This window comes from Anabas testudineus, chromosome 12 (assembly GCF_900324465.2).
Source record: "Anabas testudineus chromosome 12, fAnaTes1.2, whole genome shotgun sequence".
In the NCBI taxonomy this organism is placed as follows: Eukaryota; Metazoa; Chordata; class Actinopteri; order Anabantiformes; family Anabantidae; genus Anabas; species Anabas testudineus.
In genome coordinates, this window is record NC_046621.1 from 2,740,485 (window position 1) to 2,767,630 (window position 27,146).

Below are 27,146 nucleotides of genomic sequence, written 5' to 3' on the forward strand. Positions count from 1 at the left end.
TTAACATCAACAGTTTCTTCAAATATTAGGCTACAGCAAGAGACAGTTTGTAAAATGTGTTAATTAATGAAATAAATATATCTTTTCTGTTGCTGTCTGTTTTCAGTCCTTCTGCTAAGCTAAGCATCACAGAGACATGAAAGTGGTGTCAATCAATCAATCAATCAATCAATCAATCAATGATCTAACTCTCAGCAAAAAAAGAAAAGTCATTTTCCCAAAATGTAAAACTACTTATTTAATCTGGTGGAAACTACTTTTGTGAATTAAGGTTTCCTCATAGTTGCCAAAAGTTGAATCACAGAGGAGAGGATACACCGGACTATTCATCACCCTCCTATGACCTATAATTACTTTAATACCACTCTGCTCTGTTTTTGTTATTCCAAAATACTGTTAGCAGTGCAGGTACTGGTGCTTTACCTTGACAACCCACTCTGCAACAGCTGCTTTGTACCAGTTGATGAATGTGACCACTGGTATTAATAAATTCATAGTGCATTTTAAAGTGGTCAATCAGTGGAACAATTTAAAATCAAATAGAACTGAGTCAAATCACTGGTTAACAAATGTAATTTATTTTTCTGGCAAAGTCTAATGCTCACAATAAAGCACATAAGCTCTAGACAACATAAACAAAACGGCGTAAATAACTGGCATAAAAAAGTTGATGTTACGATAATCAAATCATTGCCTCAGTTATTATTATGACCACAGTCTTAATCTTGATGAATAACTGATCTTTGCCTGAGCACAGCTGTTCCAACTGAAGAAGCCTTTCCATCACAGATTACAGGGATGGTATGTGCTCAGGTCAGGATCCTCAATCCAGATGTTTGAGCCACGAAACTGTTGTTGTGGAAAGGTGAACCAGCAGTTCTTGAGCCACGTGGCTTGAAGAGGACCCGACCTTCAATCTCATGACCTCACCTCTTGGCTTTCTTCTCCTTCATGATCTTCTTACTCTCCTCTCGCCTTCGTTTATTGACAGGGTTGCGTGGGTCGTAGATCTCAAAGGTGTCCTCGTCCTGCATGTTGGCATCCTTGACTTTTCTGCTTTGCTCATCAAACTGCAGAACATGGGCCATCCTAAATCAGATGGAGAGAGGTGGAGAGAGTTCAAAGAACAGCAGCTGAAGGCCACTAAATCATCAGCCCTGTACAACGCTTACCTAGTGGTTAGGGTCTCTTTTTGCTTTTAGCACTTTGGCTACATTCACATTACAGCCTGAAGTGGCATCATTTGAGTTTTTTATGCTCAGAATTGTTTTGTCAGAACTGTGAAGAATATATTTTTTCATTAACTGTGACTGATGTCAGAACAGTCAGATCTGAATTCACAGGCGTATCGCCTGTTGTCATCGTGCGGTGTCTGCTTCTCACAGCTGGAAAAAATAAACATGAAGGAGAACAACAACAGTGACAGAGGTGAAATGGACAGATGGGGGAAAGTTTCAGATTTGTTGATTTATGGTGAAGCTTCTGTTCAAGCCAAGCTGGAAGGAACATATTGTAACTCAGCAGGTCTTGTTCACACTTAAAAACATGAATGTGAACCATCAACACTGGATAGACTGGATATGACTAAAAGATATGCTGTGTGGACGCTTTGATTACATTATTTTCATGCCTGCTGATATTTTTGCAGCTGCAATCACAGGATACTAATAATAACAACATTCTTTATATTGGGTAAAAAGAGGAGAGTAGAAAATATGTTGTCACTAAAATTGATGTGTAAGTGAAATAAAATGTGTAAGGGTAGCTAATAATTTTAGCAATATTCTTCAGGCAGAAGAAGGCAGTTCTTAGGTAAAGGAGGTATCATGGTCAAAAATAACTTCAAGGTTCCTCACCGTAGAACATGAGGCCAAAGCTTTACCATCTAGAGTAACTATGGTTTAGATACAGTCCAGTATATCCCGGCATTTCTAGAAGCTAAAACTATGACTAGTTGATACGTTTTCTCTGGTTTCATAGATAAAAATTTACTAAAGGTCTTCTGCATAGTAATGGAAATTTATGGAGTGCTTCCTAATAGTTTTGCCTAAGGGAGCATGTAAAAAAGGAAAACGTATTGCTCTGTTTCTGATTCTGTTTCTATGACACAGAGCCATTAAGCAGGTATTCGAAGGGCTTCTCACTAAAATGAGAAATGCAGTATTAGGACAGGAGGCTTAGCGGTTAAAGTCCTGAGAGAAAGTTCTGCTCCCCAGAGAACAGACACTTATGTGTCTCTCATTTCTCCAGTCAGTTTCTTCCCCCCAAAGACAGATTAAAGAATCAGGTCATTCCTCATGGGACATATCAGTGTCAAGCACTTCACAGATAAAACACATTTTCTCCCACTGACAGGATTTCGTCTTCTGTCATATGAATGTTATCAATAAATCTACACAACAAAGCAGGAGTGAAAAATCAATTCCAAGGATCCTTTTTCAGCCACTAAAAACACTGTGATGTTGTCAAAGAACTACATCTTCCTACGTCCAGGTCCGGGTGGAGAATACAGGAACAGAAATAACCAGTAAGTTTGTTCACTTAGGTTCGGACAGAGTGACATCAAATTTGGTACACACATTCATACACCCCTCAGGATGAAATACTATCCTTTTGTTGCTCTTCTGTCTTTTCATTTAGCAACATAACTAACCCTAACATAGCAGACAAGGAGCATAAATACAACAAAGTCCTTAAATCAAGAACAACCTCCATGAGTTTCTCTCAAGAAATATGGAATGAATCATATCATATGCATATTGTTCATTTCTGGGGACGAGCAGTGCTGCAAATAAACACAATATCTAAGGTTGCCATGATGTGCATGCAAACATATAGTTAGAAGCAAGTTTACAGTATCTGTGGATTTAAACCAATAGAGCACCAAGGAAAATTAGAAACTTGGAAAGTTTAAAAATATAAAAAAGAGCATGGATTAAAAATATATTTTAACACAAAGAGTGATAACTGTTCTTGTAGTTTGATTTACAGCCTATTTTATCACTGTAGTCCATAGAGAAAATGTTTTTTGGGCTTCAGGGGGATTTTTGTTGCAGTGGCCACTGGGAAAAACTGAAGTGCTGAGTGGTGGTGCAGTATCCAGCTCACTTTATAGATGTGTGGTCAGCTAGTGGAGAGTGAAAATATTCTGATTTAATATTTCTCTTTTCTTTATCCCTTAATCATGAGTTGTGGTTCCATGGTTCCCTTTACTGCTGTTTATGTTTGTCTGATATCTGAAGCCCTGTCAGTGTCCTTAGCTCCTCTAACCTAACATGGTTACATCTACAGTTACATCTTATTCAACATCAGTACCATCAGGGAGGCGTCGGATACGTCACAAATTCATTCTGTATCAACACACTGAGTGCAAACATCCAACCACAGTCATAAAAATATATATTCAGAGACAAGGAGATCAAGGAGCCCTACAACAGATGGTCTGGCGCCCCCATCAGGGAGTCAAGCTGGGATTACGTGAAGAGACAGAAGACACCGAGACAGACGAAAGCCACAGAAGAATTGTGGCAACTTCTCTGACATGCTTGAAACAACCTTCCTGCCAAGTGCCTTGAAAGTCTGTGTGCGAGGAGAATCAGTGCTGTTTAAAGGTCAAGCACAGTCCCGCTGGCTTCACATTTATTCTGTTTACTGCCCGTTTTTCACTTGTAAACAAAAACTAAACAGACTATTTTGTACAACACTGTACATCCGTCCCAATGGCTTACCCCATAACACTCTATGTCACAAAGCCTCTCTTTAAAAGTTGATGACCAACAGCTCTTTCTTATCTGCTGCACAAAGAAAACATTTACATGAGGTTGTGTTGAATATGTCTGGGTGCGTAGACTGGCCTCATGTGCACCAGTGGGTTTCAACTAGCTGTATTAAATAAAGAAACTGTGTATTCTCTATTGTGTACTTTTAAATAGTTTGTGTTTGATGTATAGCAGTGGTATGCGTCTGTCTCTGGCTGGGTACACAGTTGGGCTGTGTGTGCGTGCTCTGCACTCTCTCCTGTGTTCATTTGAAATCGACAGGAGTTGTGACAGCTCATCTAGAATGTCATGGCTAGACTCTGGCAGACCCTGAGGACTCCTGCTGTGTGCGCCGGCCACCTCTGATAATTTGTCTAGCAGTGTCAGTGATGACAGCCCGCCGGCCGTACAGCCTCAGAGTCGTGCAGCTCCGAGACATAATGTGGAAGTCCAGCATTGAGCGCTTATCCAAACCACAACGTGCTGCCATGATGCGAGGCCACAGAAGCCTTTCCACTATTTATTATTCTTGCATTTTTTAACTCAAACAGGGGGTGGAGACTGAAGAGTACAGGAGGGATGGCGAGAGCAACGGCAGGCTCTTTGCATTGAGAATGTAGACTCTGTGAGGCCGTGTGTGTTAGCAGAGACTGAGAGGAAGAGGAGGGGGGCTGAAGAGGGAGAGTCAGAATATGTAGACACAGACACAGATGGAATAGTTTACCTCCTCTGGCCCAGACTTGACTTTCAATGTCTGACCTGTTGTAACCCACATTCTGTTCGCAGTGCTGCTAGACTGGCACAGATTTCCCACTGGTGTTTTTCTAGGACTGCTATGCTACTGCCTCTGCCCCTCCCTCCTCACAATACCTGGCGGGGGCAGCACAGTGAGGTGTCTACAGCCGGGAGAGGCACCAAACGCCAAATTCATTAGGGCCCCCACACGCAGACAGACTTACACTTCAAGGGGGCTTCTCGAGACTAATAGCAACTACAGATTTTGTTATTCTAAATCTTTCGCACACAGACACTTTGCTCGAATTCAAACACATGGTATTCATTTCAAACTCTTACTCTGTGCAGTTAGACTTTGAGATCTTTGGTGAAAAACAGAATATGAGAGGAAAACACAGCGTCAGGGCTGATTTCCTGATGGCCAATCTAGTGGCTGCGGGTTAAAATCCCTATTTGACATACACATGCATGCAACTTGAACTTTCACACACATTTATCAGAACCTGAAGCAAGTTCTGCATCTGACAAGGGTCAGGTTCATTGTTTTCAGTACACAGAGAGTTTTCTGCAATCTTCTATTTCTACTTTCAAAAATGTTACTTTCACAATCTTGTGTGAATAGAATAACACAATGTAAAACCAGCAGAGGTTGATGAAAAAGGCCTTTTTGTGCCAACTTGTCATGCATGAACTTCACCATCCACAAAACTGTTTGCCAAACAGTTTCTTGAACTCTTAAGAAGCACTCAGGACTCTGGTGTGCTCACATGCTGCTACTAATATCTGCTACAGTGAATAGTGTTAGTGATTTAAAGGTGGCTGCTTACAGGCACCTACTTTATTCTGTGTTTGATAACAGTAATGTTATCATGAAATACTCAAGCCATAAAACCGACTTGTTGTTCTCTATTATTTTGTAAGTCCGCCTTTGACTCAGCTATGCTACAGGGGTTCTGGGCTGTTGCACTAAATCTGTAGGTAATTTAAAGCCTCGTGACTTTAAAATAAAATAATATTCCAGTGATTTAGTATCACACTTGCAGGAAGTTATGGAACAGAGCTGGTGGATCAAGTGTAGTTAATGCATGACAGGCACAAGCTGGCTGCAGAGCGGCAGCATCCAGACATATTGTCACTTCATCATAGTTAATATAAGCATAAGCAATGAGTAGTGTACATCACTGCTGCACTAATTAGACTTAGAGTTTATTCAGTGCAGCTATGGGGTCGCTGTGGGAATTAATTTATGAAAGGCAACTAAAAAATGAAATGATGCCTTTATGATAACCATCATCCACTCTTCCTTTAATTGAAGTTAAGTATTATGAAATTTTCATTACAGGTAACTCAAGTGGCAACTGTCATTACTCCTGCCAACATCACACTGTGCACTAACTGCACGTGCTAGAAAAGTAAACTAGACACAGCAGATACATAAAGAAAGTACATATGAATGAATACAGCTGTATTTCTAATAAGCTAGTGTCTTAGCTGCCACCTTGTTACCTATTGGACCTGTTTAACATGAACACACAAGCACGTTTTTAAGTTTGTTACAGTATGTGAAGATTTGTCCTCAACTTATTTCTCCTTATTGGAGTCAAACTGTTTTAGACAAATGTCCCTCATGTCTTTTCAAATGTATTTCACAGAGTTCTTTAATCACAGGACACATCAAAAACCTTTTCATGTTTTCTGCTGCAGCCATCTGGAATAGTTTGCAGAGAGACATTAAACCTGCTGGTTGATGCCACAGACTGAGTTCAGGGTCTTTGTGGACTCGACCATGAATTATTATTTTTTCTATTTGTTTTAACCCCTTGAAAAAGAGGCTGCTAACCTCAGTGGGAAATATTAAATATTAAATAAAAACAGTATGAATAATAGTGGATGGGAAGCATCGTGTGTTTATCTGTGTTTATCTCTTTTTCTGCATCTTCCCAGAGAAATTTAGCTCCAGTAAAACCAATGCAAAACCAACAGTCGCGCCATTTTCAGCCGGCTAAGGCAAATTAAAGAATAATTCAACAATAACAGATCAAAACAAAAACACAAATTTACAAGGTTCACTGACCAGCCTTTGTCATCATCCTCTGCCAGCTCCTCCACGTCCTCCTCTGGAGTTTCAGTGATGGCTGACGACAGTTTAGACTTGAAGCGATTGAGCAGGGTCATTGTCTAGAAGGCAGAAAGATCAACACATCCATAAAATACTGTAGATTGTTTCCTGACATGATTTCTATTCCAGGATCAACTTCTTTTACCTGTTCTTCTCTGCCTGAGCCTTTCTTCCGTTTTTGTTTCCTGAGCTCTTCATACTTCTTTCTTCCCTCCAGATACTCAGCAACAGCCTCGCTGGACGGTTTTTTATCCACTAAAAGGACGACAGGAACATCACTGTTGATTATTGAAAACTGGTGATTATTGTTTATTTAAACTTCACATGGCTGTGACAATGTACTTTTTTAGTGACTATAGACTTAATAGATGCAATGGGTTGACTCTGGACACTTGTTGATCCGACGCTAGATCCAGTGTTAAAAATCTCAAGTAGGACAAAATAACACGTGGAAGCAGCTGATGAGCTAAGATGAATAAAAAACAACCCCCACACACACTGAAGCACACTGAACAGAGCTGCAGGGCCTTTAACTATTTATAGCAGCCTTAGAAATGTTAATGATTATTATTTATCAGTCTCTGGGGGACTCTGATCTCTTTTGGATGAGCAGTGTATTTGCCATCATCTTATGCATATATAAATTGAATGTCACGTTGAGCTTTAATCTGTTGCTCAGATTAAATAAAGACACAGCCTGCTCTATGAAATTTATAGTGAATATATTCACTACTTCTGACATTTCTGCGGATGTAAACATTATTCTGGGAAATACTCAGCAGAATAAACGGCTAACAATAATCATAAGCTGCGGCTCTAGTAGGAATACAAGGACTAAAAAGTGGACTGAGGTACACTATAGCAGAGTGCTGCTACATATAACAAGGTCTGATCTAATGTATGTGTGATATTTAATTGCAGTAGAGTAAAATCACAGCACTGACAGCAGTGCTAGGAATTCTTTTCCACCTTACTGTCCTCCTCTGCAGTGTTAAGTAGTCTCTCATCATGAATGAAAGGAGAGACAATCAGTGTGCTGACAGCGGTGTCTCATGCACTTAATGTGCTTCTGTAAATTTCCCAGCTCAGACGCACAGCCTGTGAAGTCACACAGAGGCAGACAGTGACCACAGTCTGCAGGCTGGTGGAGACTTTCTTTCCACAACAAAATGTGGTGTCATACACTCGACAAGTCACCTCGTTGGCCACGATGTTCTGACACACTCAGCTGCACCAAATAAATTAGGCAACAGAGAAAACATTCACTGTTTGACAGCTAGTAAGAGCTGCAATATGATGAGTTAATGTGTATTTATTTATATAGCACTTTATTATGTGCAGAGTACCTGACTGTGAAAAGATAAAGTGCTTATAAAGATCTACTAATAAACACTAAATTATAGAAGAAATGCAACATAAAACACATGGGAGTAAAATAAAGCATAAAACATTACATACTTAAACAAACCTGAGGTTATGCAGCCTGCATCACCAAGTGCAGGCTGTAAAAAACTCAAAAGAAAACATTATGAGGAGGAAATATATGAACTTAACTAATTTATAAATTAAAAGAGGCAGAAACATTGGACAGGCCATGTTTCTTACAGGTCATCTATTATTTTACTTACATAAAAGTAAAAATTACTGCACTGACTGATTTATAATGAATACACACTAAGTCCACTTGTATGTCTTTTAATAATAACACAACTGCTGCAGGAAAGAAACTATAGTCTGAGTTCAGTTTTCCAAAGTAAAAGCAAATCTCTTTACATTAAGCTGCTGCCATGCAAAAATGTAAAAATGCCAGCAACAGACAAAACACCAACATATTAAAGGAGTAGTTCAACATTTTTGGAAATATGCTTATTTGCCTTTTTGCCCAGAGGTACTCTAGATGAGATGATATACAATATACCACTTACAGTTTGTCTGTTAAGTATGAAGCAACAGCAAGGAAATTGTTTTACTTAGAAAAAGCTGCTTTCATGTATAAACACTGTGCAGAGTTGTGCTTTCAGACGTACGTGTTCTCACATGGGGAGAAACTCCTTTTGATTTCAACGATGGGCCTGTGTAGTGTGCAGGAGGCACAGGATAAAGTCTGGTAACCTCCAGCTCATTAGCCTCCTGGTAATGTCTCAATATTTTCAGGGACAGTTTGACAGTTTTATGTGAAGTTATCTGCTACATCCTAGTTAAAAGTTAGAAGTTCTACTACTGTGCACCTAAAAAAGAAAAACAGAAATTTTCTCTGGAATAAGGAGGAATTGGCAATCCATGTTATCTATTCAATACTTCCAAGTTGCTTCTGATTTTCAATGCAACATATTATTTTAAGTGATGCAAGAAATTGAAATGACATCTGCAAAATATCATAACCAGCATCGACGTCCATGTCCTTTGACAGAATCCTTGCGCACACTTAAGCGAACTGCTCGGATTCTCGGCTCCAATCGGCACTCTTCCCATAGACGTTCAAACGGATTAAGATCAGCTCGTAGGAGCCACTTGAGAATGCTCCAGTGTTTTTATTTTTCTTGCTTTTAGACGTATGTTTTAGGTTTTCATCCTGGAGGAAGAGCCATGACCTGCGACTGAGACACAGCCTCTGACACTGCGCAGTATGTTTTTTTCAGAACGCCTTGATTATCTTCTGGTTTCGTTTTGACCTGCACAGTTTCCGTGATATACCTGTGTCTTTCTCCATGTTTCACAGTGGGGATGGTTTCTTTTCCTGAAAGCTCAAGTTTTCCATCTGTGAACACAGAGCTGACATGACTTACCATCTGTTTCATCTGTCCAACTGATATTCTTCCAAAAGCATTATGGATCATCAACATGCATTTCACTGAACGTCATTCTATTTTTTTCTTTTCTTCCAAAGAGCCCACATTCATTCAGAAAATTATGTATGGTATGAATGGACACCGTTGCACTGTGATGTAAAAAGACAACTGTGAACCAACATGAAAGTGAAGGGAGCATCATGATTTGAGGCTCCTTTACAGCCTCTGCAATACCCTCACAAGAGCCGTTCACAGATATCCTAGGAATATGGCTGAGCTAAAGCAGTTCTTTTTGTGAGGAACAATATTCCGAAGTTCCTCCTAAATGTTGTGCAGGTTTAGTCCACAGCTATAGGAAGTGCTAGCATGAGATTATTGCGGTGGTTCAACCAGTTAATAGACAACTGTTTCAGTAACTTTTTTATATGTGGTGAAGACTAGATCCCATTTCATGACCAATTTATACAGAAAATTAATCAGTAATATGTTCTGGTTTTAATGAGGCATAAAGGTACATACACCTTTAGTGTCTTCTGCATAAATAATTAGTATTCATTCAAAGTAAATTAGATGTCAGACAAGTGTAAGCTTCTTAGGACATGTTTAAAAAGGGCATTTTCATCAAAACAACTAACTTAATACATGGAAACATAAATTACAAGTCTAGAAATTCTGAAATTCACTTTCCTTAGTGGAGATTCTGAACATCCTAGAAATCTAAGTGCCACACCTTTCCTGCATCCCCCTGTGTCAACACGGAAATTTGCTCAGATGCTTGAGGGGCACACTTTTTCTATGGATTTATGAGACCAACACGTGATCTCCCCTCTATCTCTTACCCAGGTCAGTCCCTCCACCCCCTGCCTGCTGTGCCTCTCTGCTGCAGCCTGTGACATGCTGGATGCTGACGGATGATGCCCTGAGGTCCTACATGAGGAACACACACACCACCTCTTCCAGCTGTTGTCACTAACTACTATTTTTGAGTTTGATGGCCTTTCTAACTACATTCCTGCCCTCTCCTGTCACCTGGGCTCAAGAGAGCTACAAATCAAGCTGCTGATGTTGTAGCAACAGCAAGACTGCAATGGATGACAAACATCTCCTCTAAAGCACAAAAGGTTGGTAAAAGGTTCCCTTTCTCTGTGAAACCATCAGCAGATATGAAAGAAAAGTCACGGCAGCGAGCTGTGAGACAACATTACTGCTCATCATCAATCAAAACACATCAACAGTCATTTTGTCAGCTTGTACTTTAAGGTCAACACCAACTATTCATCAATTATGCAACGAGACGAACTGTTTACACACGAACAGATTTCAGTGTGTCCAGTGAAAATATCCAATCTGGTCAAAAACTGTCGAATGTTATACTGAGTAGGCAAAATAACATGGTAATCTTAATCACATGTAATTGGAGTTTCAAATATCACTTTGCAGCAACATTTCCTCAAAGTCAACAACATGACTGACAAGGCACCAGTGTAATAAAAAACCCAGAGCACACAGACATAACCTGTATAATACCTAAGTGGGATAAAGCCTGTTGCCACATCATTTAGGGTAGGTATTGAATGGACAGTGGTTTCAGAATGGTTCTCTTATTTTTGGCTTCGGCACCCAGCGGTCATACCAAAAAAGAGAAAACCAGACTACAGGAACACTAATAATTCATGTGATGAAAACTGAAGTGATGACTGATGAAAAAAATAAATGAAAAGGGCTTAACAAAAAAAAAAAAAAAAAAAAAAAGCTGGTTTAGTTGCATTTTTAGTTGAATTTGCGTTTCACACCAATGAAGTGTAATGTCATGCACACGCCAGCTGTGAGGGCAGCTGCTAGTGAATGACGAATGACAGAGTGACTTCATGTGGAAATATGGATTTATAGCATATAATATTACAGCAGTAGAAGAAATAGACCACTGAAGTGAACAATAGGTCTTCGTTTCATGTATATTTAATGTATTTGGGGTCATCTGTAGTAGTTGGCTCTATGTCACAAAGACGATAAAACCAACTACTATAAATTTCTAGATTAACTAGATTCAAAGTTGTTTGTTCCATTAAAACCCCATTGCAGCTGTATGACTCCGCCATCTTGAGCCGACATGCATGTAAGTTGCAGCTTATATGTACATCTGTCCACACTTATATTCTAATCAGTTCACCCATGAGTCCAAGTGGATGTTGTTGCAAGTTTGAAGAAATTCATTCAATGTCTTCTTGAGATATCACATTGGATGGACAGAACATAATGTCTCTCCTGGATGGTTTGTTTTTCCAGTGGTTCTCACCTGACTGCAGTGACAGGTGTACTCCAGCACCCTGGTTGCTGTAACAGGTGAACATTTCTACACTATGTGTGATTCAGATATGAAAAAGTTAAAACACCACCTTCAGTAACAACTGTGCCTCAGTCTGAGTAACAGAAATACAATGATAATGTATTGAATTTAGTAGAAACCACTTGTACATTTGCCTTTAAAGTAAAGTTGTATTGAATTTAGAAGAAAATTAGATTGAACATATCAGGTGTTACTATCATTACCGTCCATTTATACTGTCATACAGTTTTAATTGAAGAAAACATTTCTTACATTCTAGCAGTCGTATGTTCCACCACTGTATGTACACTTGCCAGGGTAAGACGAACGTGAGTGGATTGTGTTTGAAGGCTGACCTTCACAAAGAGGTCATAGCAGAACCATGAGATTGATTTAAGCTTTAAATGCCAGCAGTGACAGTGTGAACTGCTGTACACCTTCTGCAGTGGGATTAGATAAAAAGGGCCCTTACCACAGGGTTCTTCGGTGGCTGAATTAGGTTTCAAGATTTACAGCATCTGAGCAGACATCCGTCTCCCCTGCAGTGGCCATTGGCCTATGACATCTAATGGAATTAGCTTTTGCTTCCAACACAGAAATGTAATGAGGAACCCTTAAAAGAAACTCCTGCCTCTGGCAGGACTTTGAGAGAGGAACAAAAGAAAGATCCTTGGCAGAGTTTAAATGCTTTGTAAGATAATGGAGGTGCTTCGGCTAGTTGCCACTTGGTATAACAATGCAGGGCTGATACTGACTCAACATTTGGGTTTATAACTGGATCTCTTTAGAGAAGGCCTCTTTATGCTTACGATGTTTGTGGAAACAACTGAACTCTTTGCAGACATCACTAAGAGCAACACACTAAATCAGAGACACCAACAGAATCTTAGTTAATCTTAGAACAATGCAATGATTGTATTTTGTGCTCTTTCACCTAAAATCTTGAACAAGCAATTCATGAGTGGGCTCAAAGTCTGTGTTTAAAACACAAAACCATCAGTGTTAGTGGAGACAAAAACAATGTTTGAGTTACAAAAGCCCACCATAGTCTTCAATAAATGTTTCGCTGGTGGTAATCCCACAATTAGGCCGGTCCCTGCAGAACCCCCTGCAATCTATTTTGTTTTGTTGCACAATATTATGCTCACAACCTCAAGTTAGCCTCTGTGCCTCAGCGGCTTTTGTAATTTTCAAAAATGATTTCAGCACCAGCAAAAATCCGAAGACTGACAGCATTATGACAGACTGCAATGTGGTGAAGCTCTGATGAGACTTGGGGGCAGAGTTTTACAGAATCACTTTTGCCAAAGCTGCAAACTAACAAACATTCAAAGGGAGTGATGTGCAACCGTGGTGGCCATTCAACAATTTTGACCTACGCAATTATCTGCGTGTGCTAACACAAAAATGCAAACCCCTGGGGCGGAGAAAAAGGACGTCTGCAACTAATTGACAAAATCAGAGGGTCGCCTGTCTTAGTGTCCATTAGCAGAGAATGTTGCACAGACCACCCTCTTAGAGACTATGTTCATACTTAGAGCTCTAAATAAACTTATTCAAACATCCAACAGCACCCAATACTGTACATTATCAAACACCAATTCATTTACAGTGTAATATGTAACAGTAAAACACATCAATTGGTAAATTCAAGGGAATAAAAGTGGCTCACATACCTTCCTTGTCTTCATCTACTGTAGGTTTGGAGCTTTCTTCTTTCCTCTGCTTTATGGCCTGTAGTTCCTTCTTCAGCTGCCGCGCCTCTTTCCGTAATTCATCACTGTGAGGGAAGAAACAAAGTTTAAGAATTTAAACTCAACATATACTTAACATAAGGGTTATAAAAAAAAGAAAAGAATGGCGACAGCTTCAGAGACAAAAGTCGATAATGACAAATGTATAACAGACTTTTGGCTGCAGAAAGCACATACATCATTTTAAAAGGTTTACATCAGTCCACTAAATATTGCAGATGTTTACAAACAAACAATTGTTCCAAACTTTAATGCTTCTCAAACTTTAATGTCCATAGCCAATTATGTGGGCATATAAAACATAATAAAGGACTCTGTGCAAGTGTCAGAATGAAGAATGTATCTTAAAAGCTTATGTTACTCCAATAAATTTGATGGAGCCTTAACAAAATAAGTGTTCTCCCCTCCAGGTTCCTGGAAAGCACTAGCAGGGGTGCTGAAGTTGAGCAGAAGTAAGTGAGAAAAATTGAATGTTCTGTTTAGAGTGAGTTATGTAAGAGTATTTTCTTTACACTGTGAAAAGAAATACTCTAAGAGCTGTAATTTACATTTGTCACTCGTGGGAGCATACAGGCATGTGAGGGAACTACAGCAATTTAAAAGACTAACAGCGTAGCAGTTAAGTTCTTAGATATGAAACATTCAGATTAATTGTACATGGACAATAACATCAAGTCCCGTGTCAAGTGAAACTAGAATTAAAACCCTGCAGTTGTATGGTGTGTATCCACCAACCAGTCAATTTGCCATCTACATGCTTGTCTGTCCAGACTCCTATTCTTATCAGTTCATCTGTGAGTGGAGATTTGTCCCAGATGTAATGAAATTCAATCCAGTCGTTTTGAGACAAAGTGGGAATGGGGTAGACCTAATGTCACAGTCACCCTGACCTTAAACCACCAAAATCTAATCAGTTCACTGTGCTTTCATGAGAATGGGACAGAAGGACAGAAGGACAGACGAACAACGTGAAGACAATGTACCTCCGTTTACAGTGGTGCCAATGTGTCACAAGTCACAATGCATTGGTACTGAATTTAAAATAGTCCCAGTCATGTGACTTTAGTCCGTACCTCTGCTTAAAAACAATAATTGTAAAGCAAAATATGCCTGTAAAGGAAAGATAAATACCATGGTGACATTATTGCACATAGTGTGAACTTAACTATATAAATGTCATGTGATGCATAAAACACAGAGCGGACAAATGCTGTTAGCAGCAGAAGTAAAGAGATGCTTTAAACTTCCTTTTCTCGAGCAGCACTACATTAGATATTGTAGGCACAGCTCACGTCCAGCCATCTTATAAAACTAGATCTTATTTAACTGGATGACAGGGGCAGGTCGAGACACATCCTTTCTTCCTTATCTCAAGGTAGCGTCCCTTTTGGCAGGCAGCCTAAAGCCCAGTTCATGCAAAGCTAAATGTTTGAAGTCAGAACCAGGGCCAGCAATACTGACTATTTAAGAGCAGATATGTTAGAGTAGGAAATGATAATATTTTTTCTACTGCTTGACGGCTCTGTTTTCGTCCTATTCCCATTCTGGAAGAGCCACAAATCGCAGGTAGGCTGCACGGTCTGGGCCAGTGGTCTAGAAACATGTGAGGCATCTCCAGTCCAAACAATGGTTGCCTTTGTTTCTTACATCTGCTTTGCCGGACTGACATTCATTTATATCTCTTTCATTCCCTTTATCTGAAGCTTTCGTTTTGCCGTTTGTAGCCTTCCAACACCAATAATACATTTGTTTAATTCTCGTACGCTGTCTGTGGCAAAACATTGAGGCATCAAGTGATATTTTAACTGTAAGTGCCTCAGCAAACATTAACAGCTGTGACTTGATGTCATGTCTCTTCCTTGTTAGCCTCCCTGCTGCTCCTGAGGATACACTTGAGGAATCAGTCAGACATATAGTTGTTGGTCCTCTCCTTTTTTGAAGAAAGATTTATTGCAGCCGAGTCCAGACAGAGTTGCCAAGAGCAGAACTGGTTGGCAGAGACAGACTTGGCCTGTGTGAGGAAGTCGTCTGCTCAGCTCTGTCTAGAAGCAATGACAACAAACCTCTTTTCTGGGAAACACATTTTTTATACAGTATGGTAATGTGACTCAGCTGTGACAAACCAGAGTTGGGTAAAATAACACAGTAACTCAAAGACGCTACAGTAGCTGCCATTCACAATTTTCACATGACCAAAGTGGTGGAATTTGGTAAGCCGGGCAAAATATTACACTTGTTTGGCAGTACACACAATATTGACATCCACATGAACATATTTTATCCTTTGCATTACAATGTGCTACTAGTAAATGGGCATAACGAAATGAATAACAAGTCTAGTACAATTTTATGGCGCTTTTTGCTGTAGAGTCTATCACCACAAACTTTTCATGAGCATAATATGCCTCTTGTGTTTGTAATGGTGTTGTACCAGTTTTGTAGGGCTACACCAGCAATTTAATATTGCACTTACATAAATATGGGTGACCTATTTTTAAAAAAAAAACTTCCCATGATGCAACCTTTTTGTAGAGATTTGTGGCACCAATGCACACAGTCTAAGACTTGATAAAACTCCTATAGACAATATACAACTGACTTACAGACACAGCAAAATTACAAGAAGTAACAAGGATAATCTGTTCTACACAGGCCATAAATAAGCTCAAAAACAGTGGTCATGAGTCGATACAGATATCTAACTAGAATATTGCTCACAAACTATGACCTACAAATAACCCCAACAGGCATTTATTGACGATGGCAGAGTATATATTTTGTGTTAACCGTTTTAGATAGGTGATAAATGAACTCTTTTTTGCATTATGGCACTTAATAAACTGGCAACTGAGTGTAGTTCTGAGTGCACCTTCCTCACATCTGTCTGTTTCAGCAAAATTAACTATGATCAAGAATGCCTCGAGGCTCTTGCTTGAACACAGTCCAGCCTCTTCTCCAGGCCCGAGAGGTGAGTTTGTATGCTTATATTGTACTGTGAGGAACACTTTGGCCTGAGTTATCATTTCTGCCTGTCCTGACATGCTGCCGTTTGGCAAACAAGAGACATATCCAAGGCAACATTCAAACAATTGGCTCCACAGCTCCAGTGCCAATAAAGAGAAAGGCCAGAAAGGACAGGAAAAGCCCCAACAACACCTGTTGAGACACACCTTGGGGCTCAGCAAATTCCTCCCTAGACCCTAACATCACCACAGTACAAATTATTTTGTAGTGATGTAGTGACACACTGGCTAGACTGGATATCTAAACCCAGTATTTATTAGCATTTTTCAGGCAGTGACAATTTTCAATAATTCTGATGTTATCTCAATTAATGACAATGTGGACATCGTCCAGATAAATTACAACATAACATCTCCAAATTGCAGGAAGATGAAGGTGGAAGAAGACTTGTGTACTTGTGACTTGACAAAAATAGGATGAATCCGTCTACCAGCAGGTAGGTAACTCTGCCGGCCATTTAAAAAAGACCAGTGAGTTGTTAATCAAGTACAAGGTCAATACCAATGGGTCGCAAATTATGTCCAAAGTCAAGACTGACAGACCCTAAATCAAGTCCCACGCCTAGACTAATGACTTGCAGATCAAGTCCCAAGTCAAGATGAGCAAGTCCTAAACTAAGCCCAAGGTTAACAATAATAGGCCCAAAATCAAGTCCGAAGTCAAGACCAACAAGTGCCAAACCCGGTCCAAAGTCAACAAAAAAAAAACAAAAAGAAGGTTTGGAGGTATTCAGGGAGTTCTTGTCATTTTTTCCGTCCATCCAGCAGCGGGGAGGTGACTCTGCTGGTCTTAACAAAAACATATAGAAAAGCCACACATTAGATGGAAGTTAAATTGAACTGAATCCTCTCTGTGACTATCAGTCCCGGTGGTCTGGGTCTACCTGGGGCTGCCAGCCGTTGCCACTATTTAAAAAAAAAGTTAGAAAAAGTCAAAACCAGAGAGCTGTGGATGATTAACTTTTCATAAAGAAAGCATATGAAGTGATTGGCGGTAGACCAAGAACACGATCATGTTTCAGAACTGTGCATTTAATACTCCAGTGTCTGGCAGGAGTCTGAGGCCGACACAGGAACTCAAAATAGAACAGTGATGACTGCAAGTTTCATCAAAAATTCAGTCATTTTCCAGAATGTCCAAGCAGGCATTCTTGCCTTTTTTGGATTTCTTTGTTTTCTCATTTTCCAGCCTTCCAGTGACTAAGAAATGAAATTAGAATTAAACTGTTTTAGGTTCAAATGAAGCCACAGTCTTACTGCAATGAGCAAAATATATATGTAAAGTACAATGTAACGCCCAAGCCTTATTTAGAGTAAGAACACCACAAGGATGGCAGCCACAGCTTTCCCCTGCTATGGACCCAAACCCGTCTAATAAGTGAGCAAGTGATGTGGATGAATGTGCTAGAATAACACAATGGCTGGGTGAACTCCCCTCAGGGGGCACTCCATGGCTTGGTCAAAAGCCAAGGAGAACTGTGAGCTGTGGTGGAGGAATCCAACCTCAACACAGGAATTTGCATGACTTTGCAGAGTGACCTAGACACACATTACACATGCAGTGGACCAAGGTTCCCCTTTTAGAAGAGCAGAGCAATTAGTGATTCTGTTGATTACCCATGATGGTAATGAGTCTCGTAAAACACTGAGTATCAGATAGTTGTTCATTTTCTATTCCTTGTATTCACACTGTCAAGTGCTGACCTTGATCAAGGTCCAGGTAGCGGTCTGCTGTTTTTTTTTAATGCGTTTTTCAAAACGTCTAACCCCCTCATCTTAGACATGCATTGCTGTCTAGAAGTCTTTCCAGCGAGCAAACGCCCCATATGGGGCAGACATGCTACAGTGGGCCAGAGATGTGTAAACCTTGCGGTTCCAAAACATACACAATCCTGTTGCCAAGAACTGGATTATCTCAAGCAGTTTTTTTGCACAAAAGCAGTGCCGAATGCTTTCTTGATCACTGCAACCTTTCCCCGAGAAGGTGTTTGGGTTATGACCGATGACGAGAGACAGGTGCAGCCAATTAGTACAAAGCGAAGCGGCATGTAGGGTACGGCTGCTTGCTCGGGATAATTAGTGTCTGATGTCCCATTTACGTTGTCCACAAGGCTGAAATAATGCCTTCTTAAAGTTTTGTGCATGTTTGAGAGGTGGAAAGGCAAACCAGAAATAACAAGGTGAAGGCTAAATTCCATTTATCACTTAGTTCATGGAAGTAAAATTATACATGAATTGTTTGAATGAATTATCATGTTCTCCACTCTGGGATTGTTGTTCTTTTCCATGTTTTATATTATTATGAACTAATTTCCTATGGGTTTTAGAAACAAGACATCTGAAAAACATCTGCTCATATTCTGAAAAACTGCAACGGACAATTTTAAGTTTATAGACCAAATGATTAATTGGTTAATCAAAATTTGGCAGATTAATTGATAATGAAAATAATTGTTAGTTGCTGCTCTAATGACTGTATGTGTTATTTTTCACAGCCTACAAAGTTAAACACCAAATAATACAACTTATTTAATAAGTTATTTGCTGTTTTACTTTTAGTTTTATGATATCAAAATCATGAAACATAAATAACCTTCCTTATTAAGGGCTCCAGGAAGTTATGGTGGGTATTGTTCACTAGTATTTAACATTTTACACATCTTATGTCACATTACGTTGCATACATTTGCCTTATAGTGATATTACTGGAGGTGAAAAATATATTCTGATAATGTTTTTATCTGTAGAGCACCGTTCTTTTCTGTTACACACACATACAAACAAACCTTTGTGCACAGTTATCTTCTTATTTATTTAATACGTACAGGAACATCACGTGGGTGACGTGATAACACCTGGATTTCTACTCATGCTTTCATTACACTTTTCTTATTAAAGCCTGCTGCTACACACTGTATAAACCTTTTATAAATATGTGATAACAACTGATCTAAATAACAGGAAGTGCAGTTCTGTCATTATCTTCAGGGCGCAGTAACTGAAAAGTGATTACCAGAGACAGCACACAGAGCCAGGCCCTGCTGGCAGAAGCAGCGCTCACTGTGTCCCACAGCCATATGGAAGCGTTTTGAAAACAAGTCATGCCCCGTCGGGTTTAACAAAAGTGGAGAGTACCACATTCAGTGCTTTCGGGACTTCATTCACTAGTGTCTTTTATAAAGCGCCCCCCTCTATAGAGGCCTACTTCCAAAACATCAAAACCAGATTTGATCAATAGTGACAAAATAGTCATAAAGTTGGTGTTAGATCGTGAGCATAAAAGCTTCAGCAGAATCCAACATCACAGCAGTGGAGACGAACTCGGTGTAAATGGGATTTGCTCTAATGGACTGTGATTGATCTTGAAAATCTTCTTTTCCATTATTTGACAACTTACTCCAAGTGTTGACTATCATAATATACCACAGTGGAATATCATCTGGCTGCCGGACAGCAGCGTAAGATACTTTTGACCCGACATTGAAACTATTTTGGTTTAAGGAGAGACTCCTAATTTCAAGGTTGTCTGAGCAGCTTTGACTCTGAGAAGAAACAAACAGTAAGTTTTTCTCCTGTCTGAAACCTGCAGCCCCCAGAGGCCTGTCCTTCATACACATCACACACAGTTTATCTGAGTTTACAGGAATCAGTAAAATCAATCACACAGAGCTCTGTCTGCTTTTAACATCCTCTTTACTTTTTTCCCACGTGACTAGATACCAGTTGATGATCCTCCTTGCGCAGAGAGCAACCGAAAGCCTAAAGCAAAGCAACAGTGGGAGAGCACAGCTCACTCTGCAACAATGCCCCCTTTGTCCCGGACTTACATTGTACCTACCAGCCTTCTCTTTGATTCCCTGCCAAGACAAACCACTGTGTTGGGTTACAGTTCTTGTAGCAAAACAATCTGCGCTTGTGTTTAATATACTACAGTCTGCCTGCATTGAGCTGGCTGTCAGTCAGGGCACAGACACACACTGACTGGGGGCATGCTCCTTATCCCATTAGCACTTATGAGAGAAGGGTATGTTGATTATGCGTGTTGAGGGCTACCTGTTATGAGGATGTGAAGGAGAGGGAACTGGCCAGGCTGCAGCATCAAACAGAGATGAAAGATAAATCACTTGCTACATTCTCCTTGGGTCCTTTTCATCCTAATGTTGTCTCAGACACCATCACCTTCCACTCTCACCTTCATTTCACTCACACTTCTGGCTCAGACAGATGCACTGTTTGCTCCTACTTCAGCACAGTAAGTAATTTGCGTCGAGTGCCAACATTCCTGTTTCAAATAGCAGGTCCACTGATGTTGCTCCAGTGAGCTAAAACGGAGGTATGTGCGTGTATGTGGGAACGTGGGTGGATGTGCTTTGTTGGGGTAGGCGATGCACTTAAAAGTACAGTATTTCTGTATGAACGATATAAATGATGAAATGATGAAACGAATGCTTTTGGCTACAAATCACAGCAGTGATCCTCATAAAAAAGGTGGATACTAAACAGGTAAGCTTGGATTGACTTCATGTCTTTGGCTGTGGTGGTGAAACTAATTAGATTTAACTTTATTGATATGAGCTTGCACAGTGCAAGCTGCTTTTAATTATCGCTTTGGGATGTCCGTCCATCCCATTCTCAAGAACTCCTCGTGGAAATATGTTCACGTTTGGTAAATTAAAGATGAACTGATTATCTTTTGGTGGTTAAAGGTTGAGGTCGCTGTGACCTCGTGTCTGTCCATTCTTGGCAGCGATATATCTCAGAAATGCCTGAATGGGTGTCAGAATGAGTCTGGTTAGACATGTATGTAAACTGGAACTTCACTGGCTACTGGAGGCGTGCAACCACAGGTTGAATGAACTCCATCTAACAAAATTCATACGCAAACACATCAACATGCAAACATATAGTCACAATAATCCAAATTTATATAATCGTTGTGAGAAGGGTACCAGTATCTTACACAAGAAACAGTGTGGATAGTGCGTAAGTAGGATTTAATCTGATGTTTTTTTCCACAATTTCAATTATTTAAAAACGACGTAGAAAACTCTAAAAGTTTTTAAATGTGACAAAATGTCTTAGTGAAACAATGATGCCGTACAGAAAGCTGGTGACCTAAATGTTCACGGAAGCTTCTGTTCTACTGAAGACTGAAAACAGTAGCAGATGAAAACCTTAGAATTAATGCTACTGTACCATCTGTTTATGTCACTGCACCATCTCCTAATTTCACAGTGGAACCAAAACCTGGATGATTAATTGAAAAATAAATTATTTCTTTCACAAATAATAATAATAGCAACAATCTGTGGGACCATAGAAGGATCATAAACAATCACAAGAACTACTTGGTTTAAATGTTTTTCTATCCATATTATTTATATAAATATATTCTATTAAAAGTATTTCTCATTTTTAGATAAAGAATTACAGTATTTCCACCTAAAGCATTGATTCAGCAATTCAACCATGACCTCATCAGAGAAACCAGCAGACAAAACAGAAGTGTTTTCAGGGACTTACTGCACAGAGGCAGTAATTAAAACAATTAATGACTGTTTTCAGTGTATCCAGGCTCTCAGGATGTCAGAATATCGGATGAATCATCCTCATCTGTCCTGGATCTATTGTCCTGTCACTCCTGTTGTGTGTATTTGTGAGTCTATTTTATCATGGGGCACAAAAAAAAATGAACCTGCAAATATTTGGACATTTTACTTTTCAAGCAAATACACCAGCTTTTCAAACATGAGGATTTTCTCTGTCATAGGTGATAACAGAATAAAATATTAGAGGTTTGGGATGGAAGACATCTGAAGATGTCACCTGTACTTATTGTTTGTCCTAATCAACAGATTAATAAAAATAATTTGTAAATGTAGCTGCTCAGAACAATACTTTTATTTCATATAACATTTGATTTTGTATTTTGATTTTTTTGTATTTCTCCTGCTGTACTTCCACACTTGTAATTGTGTAATTAAGATTATTTTGTTTTTGTGTCTGAAGTATTTATTTTTGTACTACTGCCCTAAACAAGATGTGGAGGTGGACATTACTAAATGTGGAGGGGTAAAATGAGCAAGTGGTGTAGGTATCTATGTATTGTAGTGAACCTGATAAAAGCCACTATGTTAATTTTATTGTAAAAAAAAAAAAAAAACAATAAAACAAACAATAAAAAAAAAATTTAAATTAAAATTCGAGTTCAGGTTGTGTGTTCTCATTATGTAGATCAACAGCTCCCCCATCAGGTTGTCACGTTGTATTACAAGCTCCTATCGGTGCAGCTGTTACTGGACTGGTATATAAAAAATGTTAGTATCATTATTATTTTTTCTGTTTTCTTTAATTTAGCTGAACTCCGTTTTCAGTATTTATTTTCTACTTAATTTGGTTTTAATATCTACTAATACATTTATTTCTAACAGAAACATGCAGTCTTACCTGCGGCTGCTCTTTTTCCCGCGCTCTTCCTCAGTGGGCTCCAACGTTTTCTCTGCATCTTTTTCTTTCTTTAGCTTTTGACTGACGAGTTCTCTCATCTTCTCTTTCTTCTCTGAGTCGTACTCTTCATCTTCCTCCATGTCATCTTCAACATCGCCATCAGCCTCGTCGTCTGTCTGCTGGAACATCGTGAAATTTACAATTAGCAAAAAGCAACTTTGGATCTTTATTAATTTATTTCCACTTTATGTCCACCTTACCTCAGCTGAATTTCCTGATGGCCCTTTCTTTTTCTTCCTTTTAAAGAATAAGGAATACAATTTAATTTTTTAAATGGCAAATTGAGGATTATTTCATTTCATTTATAATTAATTAGATGTTGCACTTACTTATCTACTGCTGGAACAGAGCTCAGCCTGGGATCGTCTTTCAAAAGGTCATGGCTGCTTTTACTTTTTCCCTTAAGTGTCTGAAAAGAAATATTAACAACAATGAGCAATTAGGTTTGTTTTATTTTTTTTTTTAAAAACAATTTCTGGAGATTACTATTAATAACATTTACAGATTTTGTAGTTGAACAGATTTGTAACTGACATCATTTACCACCATTTGCAAATATGAGTCAAATATAGCATCTTAATTACTTAGAGGAAAATGTGAACTGACTAAGCTTTACAGTACAGTACAGTAGTCACCTTATCAGTATCTAGATATTCGGCCTGTTTGATTTGACTGCACTAACTTTTATTGCATGTGGTTTGCAATGAATAAAGAACACATTCATAACTGTAACTCTAAATAAAACAAGAAGCCGCCTTATGTTGCTGCAGGTCCAGGCTGCAAATTAATTTCATAATCTGCATCTAATAAAGAAAACTATACTTGATATTTACAAGATAGTGACTACAATATGGCTCATTTAGGCACAACACTACTCTGTTGTGTAATTCTGTACCTGGCTGACTTGATTGGCCATCACCTCTTCCTCTTCAGCTTCTTCTCCAAAGGATAACAAACTGAAGTTCCTACAAAAATCAAACTACTGTTAGAAAAGAACCATCAACAACACTCACATAAAATTACAATAATAAATTAAAACACTTAAAGATTTCTAGCAAAAGAAGAGAAGAAGGAGAAGAAGTAGAGACAGGAGCAACTTCGGGATTTCTACTTTTCTCTTTTCTTTCCTCTGGTCCAGACGGGAACAGAGGTTATAATACTGTTGGTTAATGAATGAAGCTTAATGAATTATAGCACTTTTCGATCTAAATGTAAGATCATGATCATTTATTATTGTTACAAATGCCTACATGAATCATATAAAGAAACTCGCTCTGTCTCATTGCGTGTGGCTGCCATATGAGACAGACAAAGCACAAAAAGCTGATGAAGAAGAAAAATAACACCTGCAGTACAGAGAAAGATAAAGTCTGACTCACTTTGTGGCTTTTGATTGCGATTTCTTTCCCTCCTCTTTGTCTTTGTCCTTTTTGGATTTCTTTTTCTCACGAGGTATAATGTCATCAAAAGGAGAATGAAGAACCTGGAAAACAAACAAAAGATAAAATAAAACCTAAATGATCTCCATGGGAGGAATTCACTTGTGACAACAGCACAGTGCCACAGACAAGAAAGGTAAAAACAATAAGGCACAGTCAAAAGGATAGGCACTAACAGGTGATGCCACCTCTCCAGCACACAACCACAAAGAACAAAGCTACAGACTAAACAGCTTCAGTAGCCTGCTGCACATGAAATGATCAAATCCTTGTGAAGAAGAATAGTTTGCTCTGTCCTTTCTTGTATAGGGCATCTGTGTCAGTCCAGTTTGTTGTTGATGTGGACTCTGAGATGTTTATGTATATATGATATATTTATATAATAGAGTCCACAATCTCTACTTCCTTTTCCAGGATGGTGAGTGGGACTGAAATCTTCCTGTTCTTCCTGGAGCCAACCCCCAGTTCTTTGGTTTTATTGACACTGAGCATTAAGCAGTTTTTTCTATAGCATTGTACATGTACAACTCTTTACTTCGGTGTTCTGAGAGAAAAATAAATAAATAAAAATAAAACAAGATGTCATTAAAAAAAATGAAGTATAAAATACCTCAGTGGTTTTTATCTTGTGGGGATTCAGAGGTCTCTCGTCATTGTCACAGTCAACTTCTGCTAATCTCAGTATATTATAAACTGTGTCTCCTGTGACCTGCATTTGGACAGAGACAAAAAAAGTTAATTTTAGTGCAGGAAAATTAGATTAGCAACAGACTTTACAGACATGTTTACTTCAGATTTACCTTGCCAAATATGGTGTGTTTGTTGTTGAGCTCATCTGCACGTCCCAAGGTGAAGAAAAACTGACTGCCATTATCATGTGGACCAGCATTTGCCATGGCAACCAGACCTCTTCGGTTGAATCTCAATCTGGAGTGAAATTCATCCTGAAAGAACAGACACAAACAGAGATGTGAATGCCAGCTATAGTTTGTTAATATATCCTAAGAATGATTCATACGACTCATCATATTTATTTATTAAGTTTAAAATACAAGTAGACAAAGCAGTCTGACCTTGAATGGCCGGCCATAGATGGATTCTCCGCCTGTCCCTGTTCCAGTGGGATCTCCACCTTGAACAATGAATTCCGGCACCACTCTGTGGAATATTGTGCCATCGTAGTAACCTGGAGGAAGAGCAGAGGTAGTGAAGGTAGTCTTAGGATGTTCACTTACAGAAATTACAAAGGTTGTGTCATGTTTAAGTTCTACAATTAAATACGATATTTAACTTGCAACCAGCTGTGCAACCACTTCCCAAAATGTTTGTCGTTGTTTCTTTAGATTATGTGTTGAGAAACTAAACTTGACCACTTTACATTAAATATGAATCACCACCGTTCTATCCATTTTATTGCTAATGATTTATATTTGATAGTCATACTGAATCGTACTATGAGGCACATCGAGGGACACAATGGAAACAAGTAGTAGACTTTCATCTTTGACATCTTGCAGACATTCGTTTGTTTTTAGTTTACCTTCCATGCACAGTTGCACAAAGTTTCTGCATGCTTTAGGAGCCTCTTTGGACCACAACTCAATGTCAATGTCTCCTGCTGATGTCTTCAACAGCACCTAAGAAAAAAGCATTAAATGAGACATTTAAATAAGAATTCATAACCAAATTTTCTTATTAACTTCTAGCTAAAACGTTCTATAACTCAGTATTACATCTAACACAAATGAGGTTAACTGCAGGACATAAGAGGGATCAATGCATCAATGACTTTAATATTAGGGCAACTTTTAGTAGGTTTATTTACACAGAAGAATAAACTAAGTAATTATACTGCTGCATTTTAGTCGTGTTCGCCGATAAGCAGCAACATAACTGAGCGTCATCAACGCTATAATTATTAAAACAAACATCTAAACTGAAAGTCTTTGTAGGAAATTCACAGAAAACGATCATGTGAAAATTAAAAAGGCAAAAAGAGGCGCTCACCTTTCCATTTGTTGGGGGCTCCTGAATGTAAATATTACTCATTCTGCTGTTGGCTTTGTCGTTTTTGTTAGAGCAGGAAAACCGATATTCTTAGACAGCGTGCCAATTAACCTTTCTGCTAATATAAAGAGAAGATAATTGACGTTTTGTTTTGTTAGTCTTCAATCACAGAATTCATTTTTCTCTGTCAACAGCCATATTGGCGATGCATGTGAGCCTATTGTTTACCTCCGAGTACGTGGGGGGTTCTAATAAAATGAATATTTAATTTTCAGTCATTGGAAAATGAAAACATAAAACCGTAGATTAGTGTCTATAATATATATGAAAGATAACTTATCCACATATAATATTAACAGACAAACCTCCTGATAACAGATAGATATCGATAGTTATCAGCGCACTCACCTAAAATTGAGTTTTGGTTTGACCCAAGTGTTCTATCCCACAGTCCCCCAGAAACAACTGAGTAATCTAGTTCCACAGTAGCAAAACGTGATATAGCTGAATTCACATCATTGTTTTATATCTCTAATATTACAAAGAAAAATAAAACATGTTTGAAACAACAATATAACAAACACTGTGTTTGTTTTAATAAATTATGGTAGATCACAGAGAAGGAAACGTAAAACCAGGAAATTGAGAAATGCCGCGTCTACCGGAAGTATCGCTATCGGAAAAGGACC

At 38.9% G+C, this 27,146-nt stretch overlaps 1 protein-coding gene across 2 annotated transcripts; it reads right to left on the minus strand.

Moving 5' to 3' along the window:
• Positions 1–558: 558 nt before the first annotated feature.
• cwc27 (CWC27 spliceosome associated cyclophilin) lies at positions 559–26,661 on the minus strand. 2 transcript variants are annotated; one of them, XM_026356006.1, is made up of 14 exons: positions 26,458–26,661; positions 25,991–26,087; positions 25,524–25,636; positions 25,251–25,394; positions 25,061–25,159; positions 24,391–24,494; positions 23,907–23,976; positions 23,341–23,420; positions 23,212–23,248; positions 22,952–23,127; positions 13,404–13,507; positions 6,758–6,867; positions 6,568–6,671; positions 559–1,089 (listed from the first exon to the last, which is right to left on the minus strand). In XM_026356006.1, exons 1-14 carry the CDS (start codon positions 26,497–26,499, stop codon positions 927–929), a joined length of 1,443 nt encoding a protein of 480 aa, XP_026211791.1. In that variant the 5' UTR covers positions 26,500–26,661; the 3' UTR covers positions 559–926. The 2 variants fall into 2 exon arrangements, with proteins under 2 accessions (XP_026211791.1, XP_026211789.1); XM_026356004.1 differs by having other exon boundaries at positions 22,952–23,130.
• Positions 26,662–27,146: the final 485 nt, after the last annotated feature.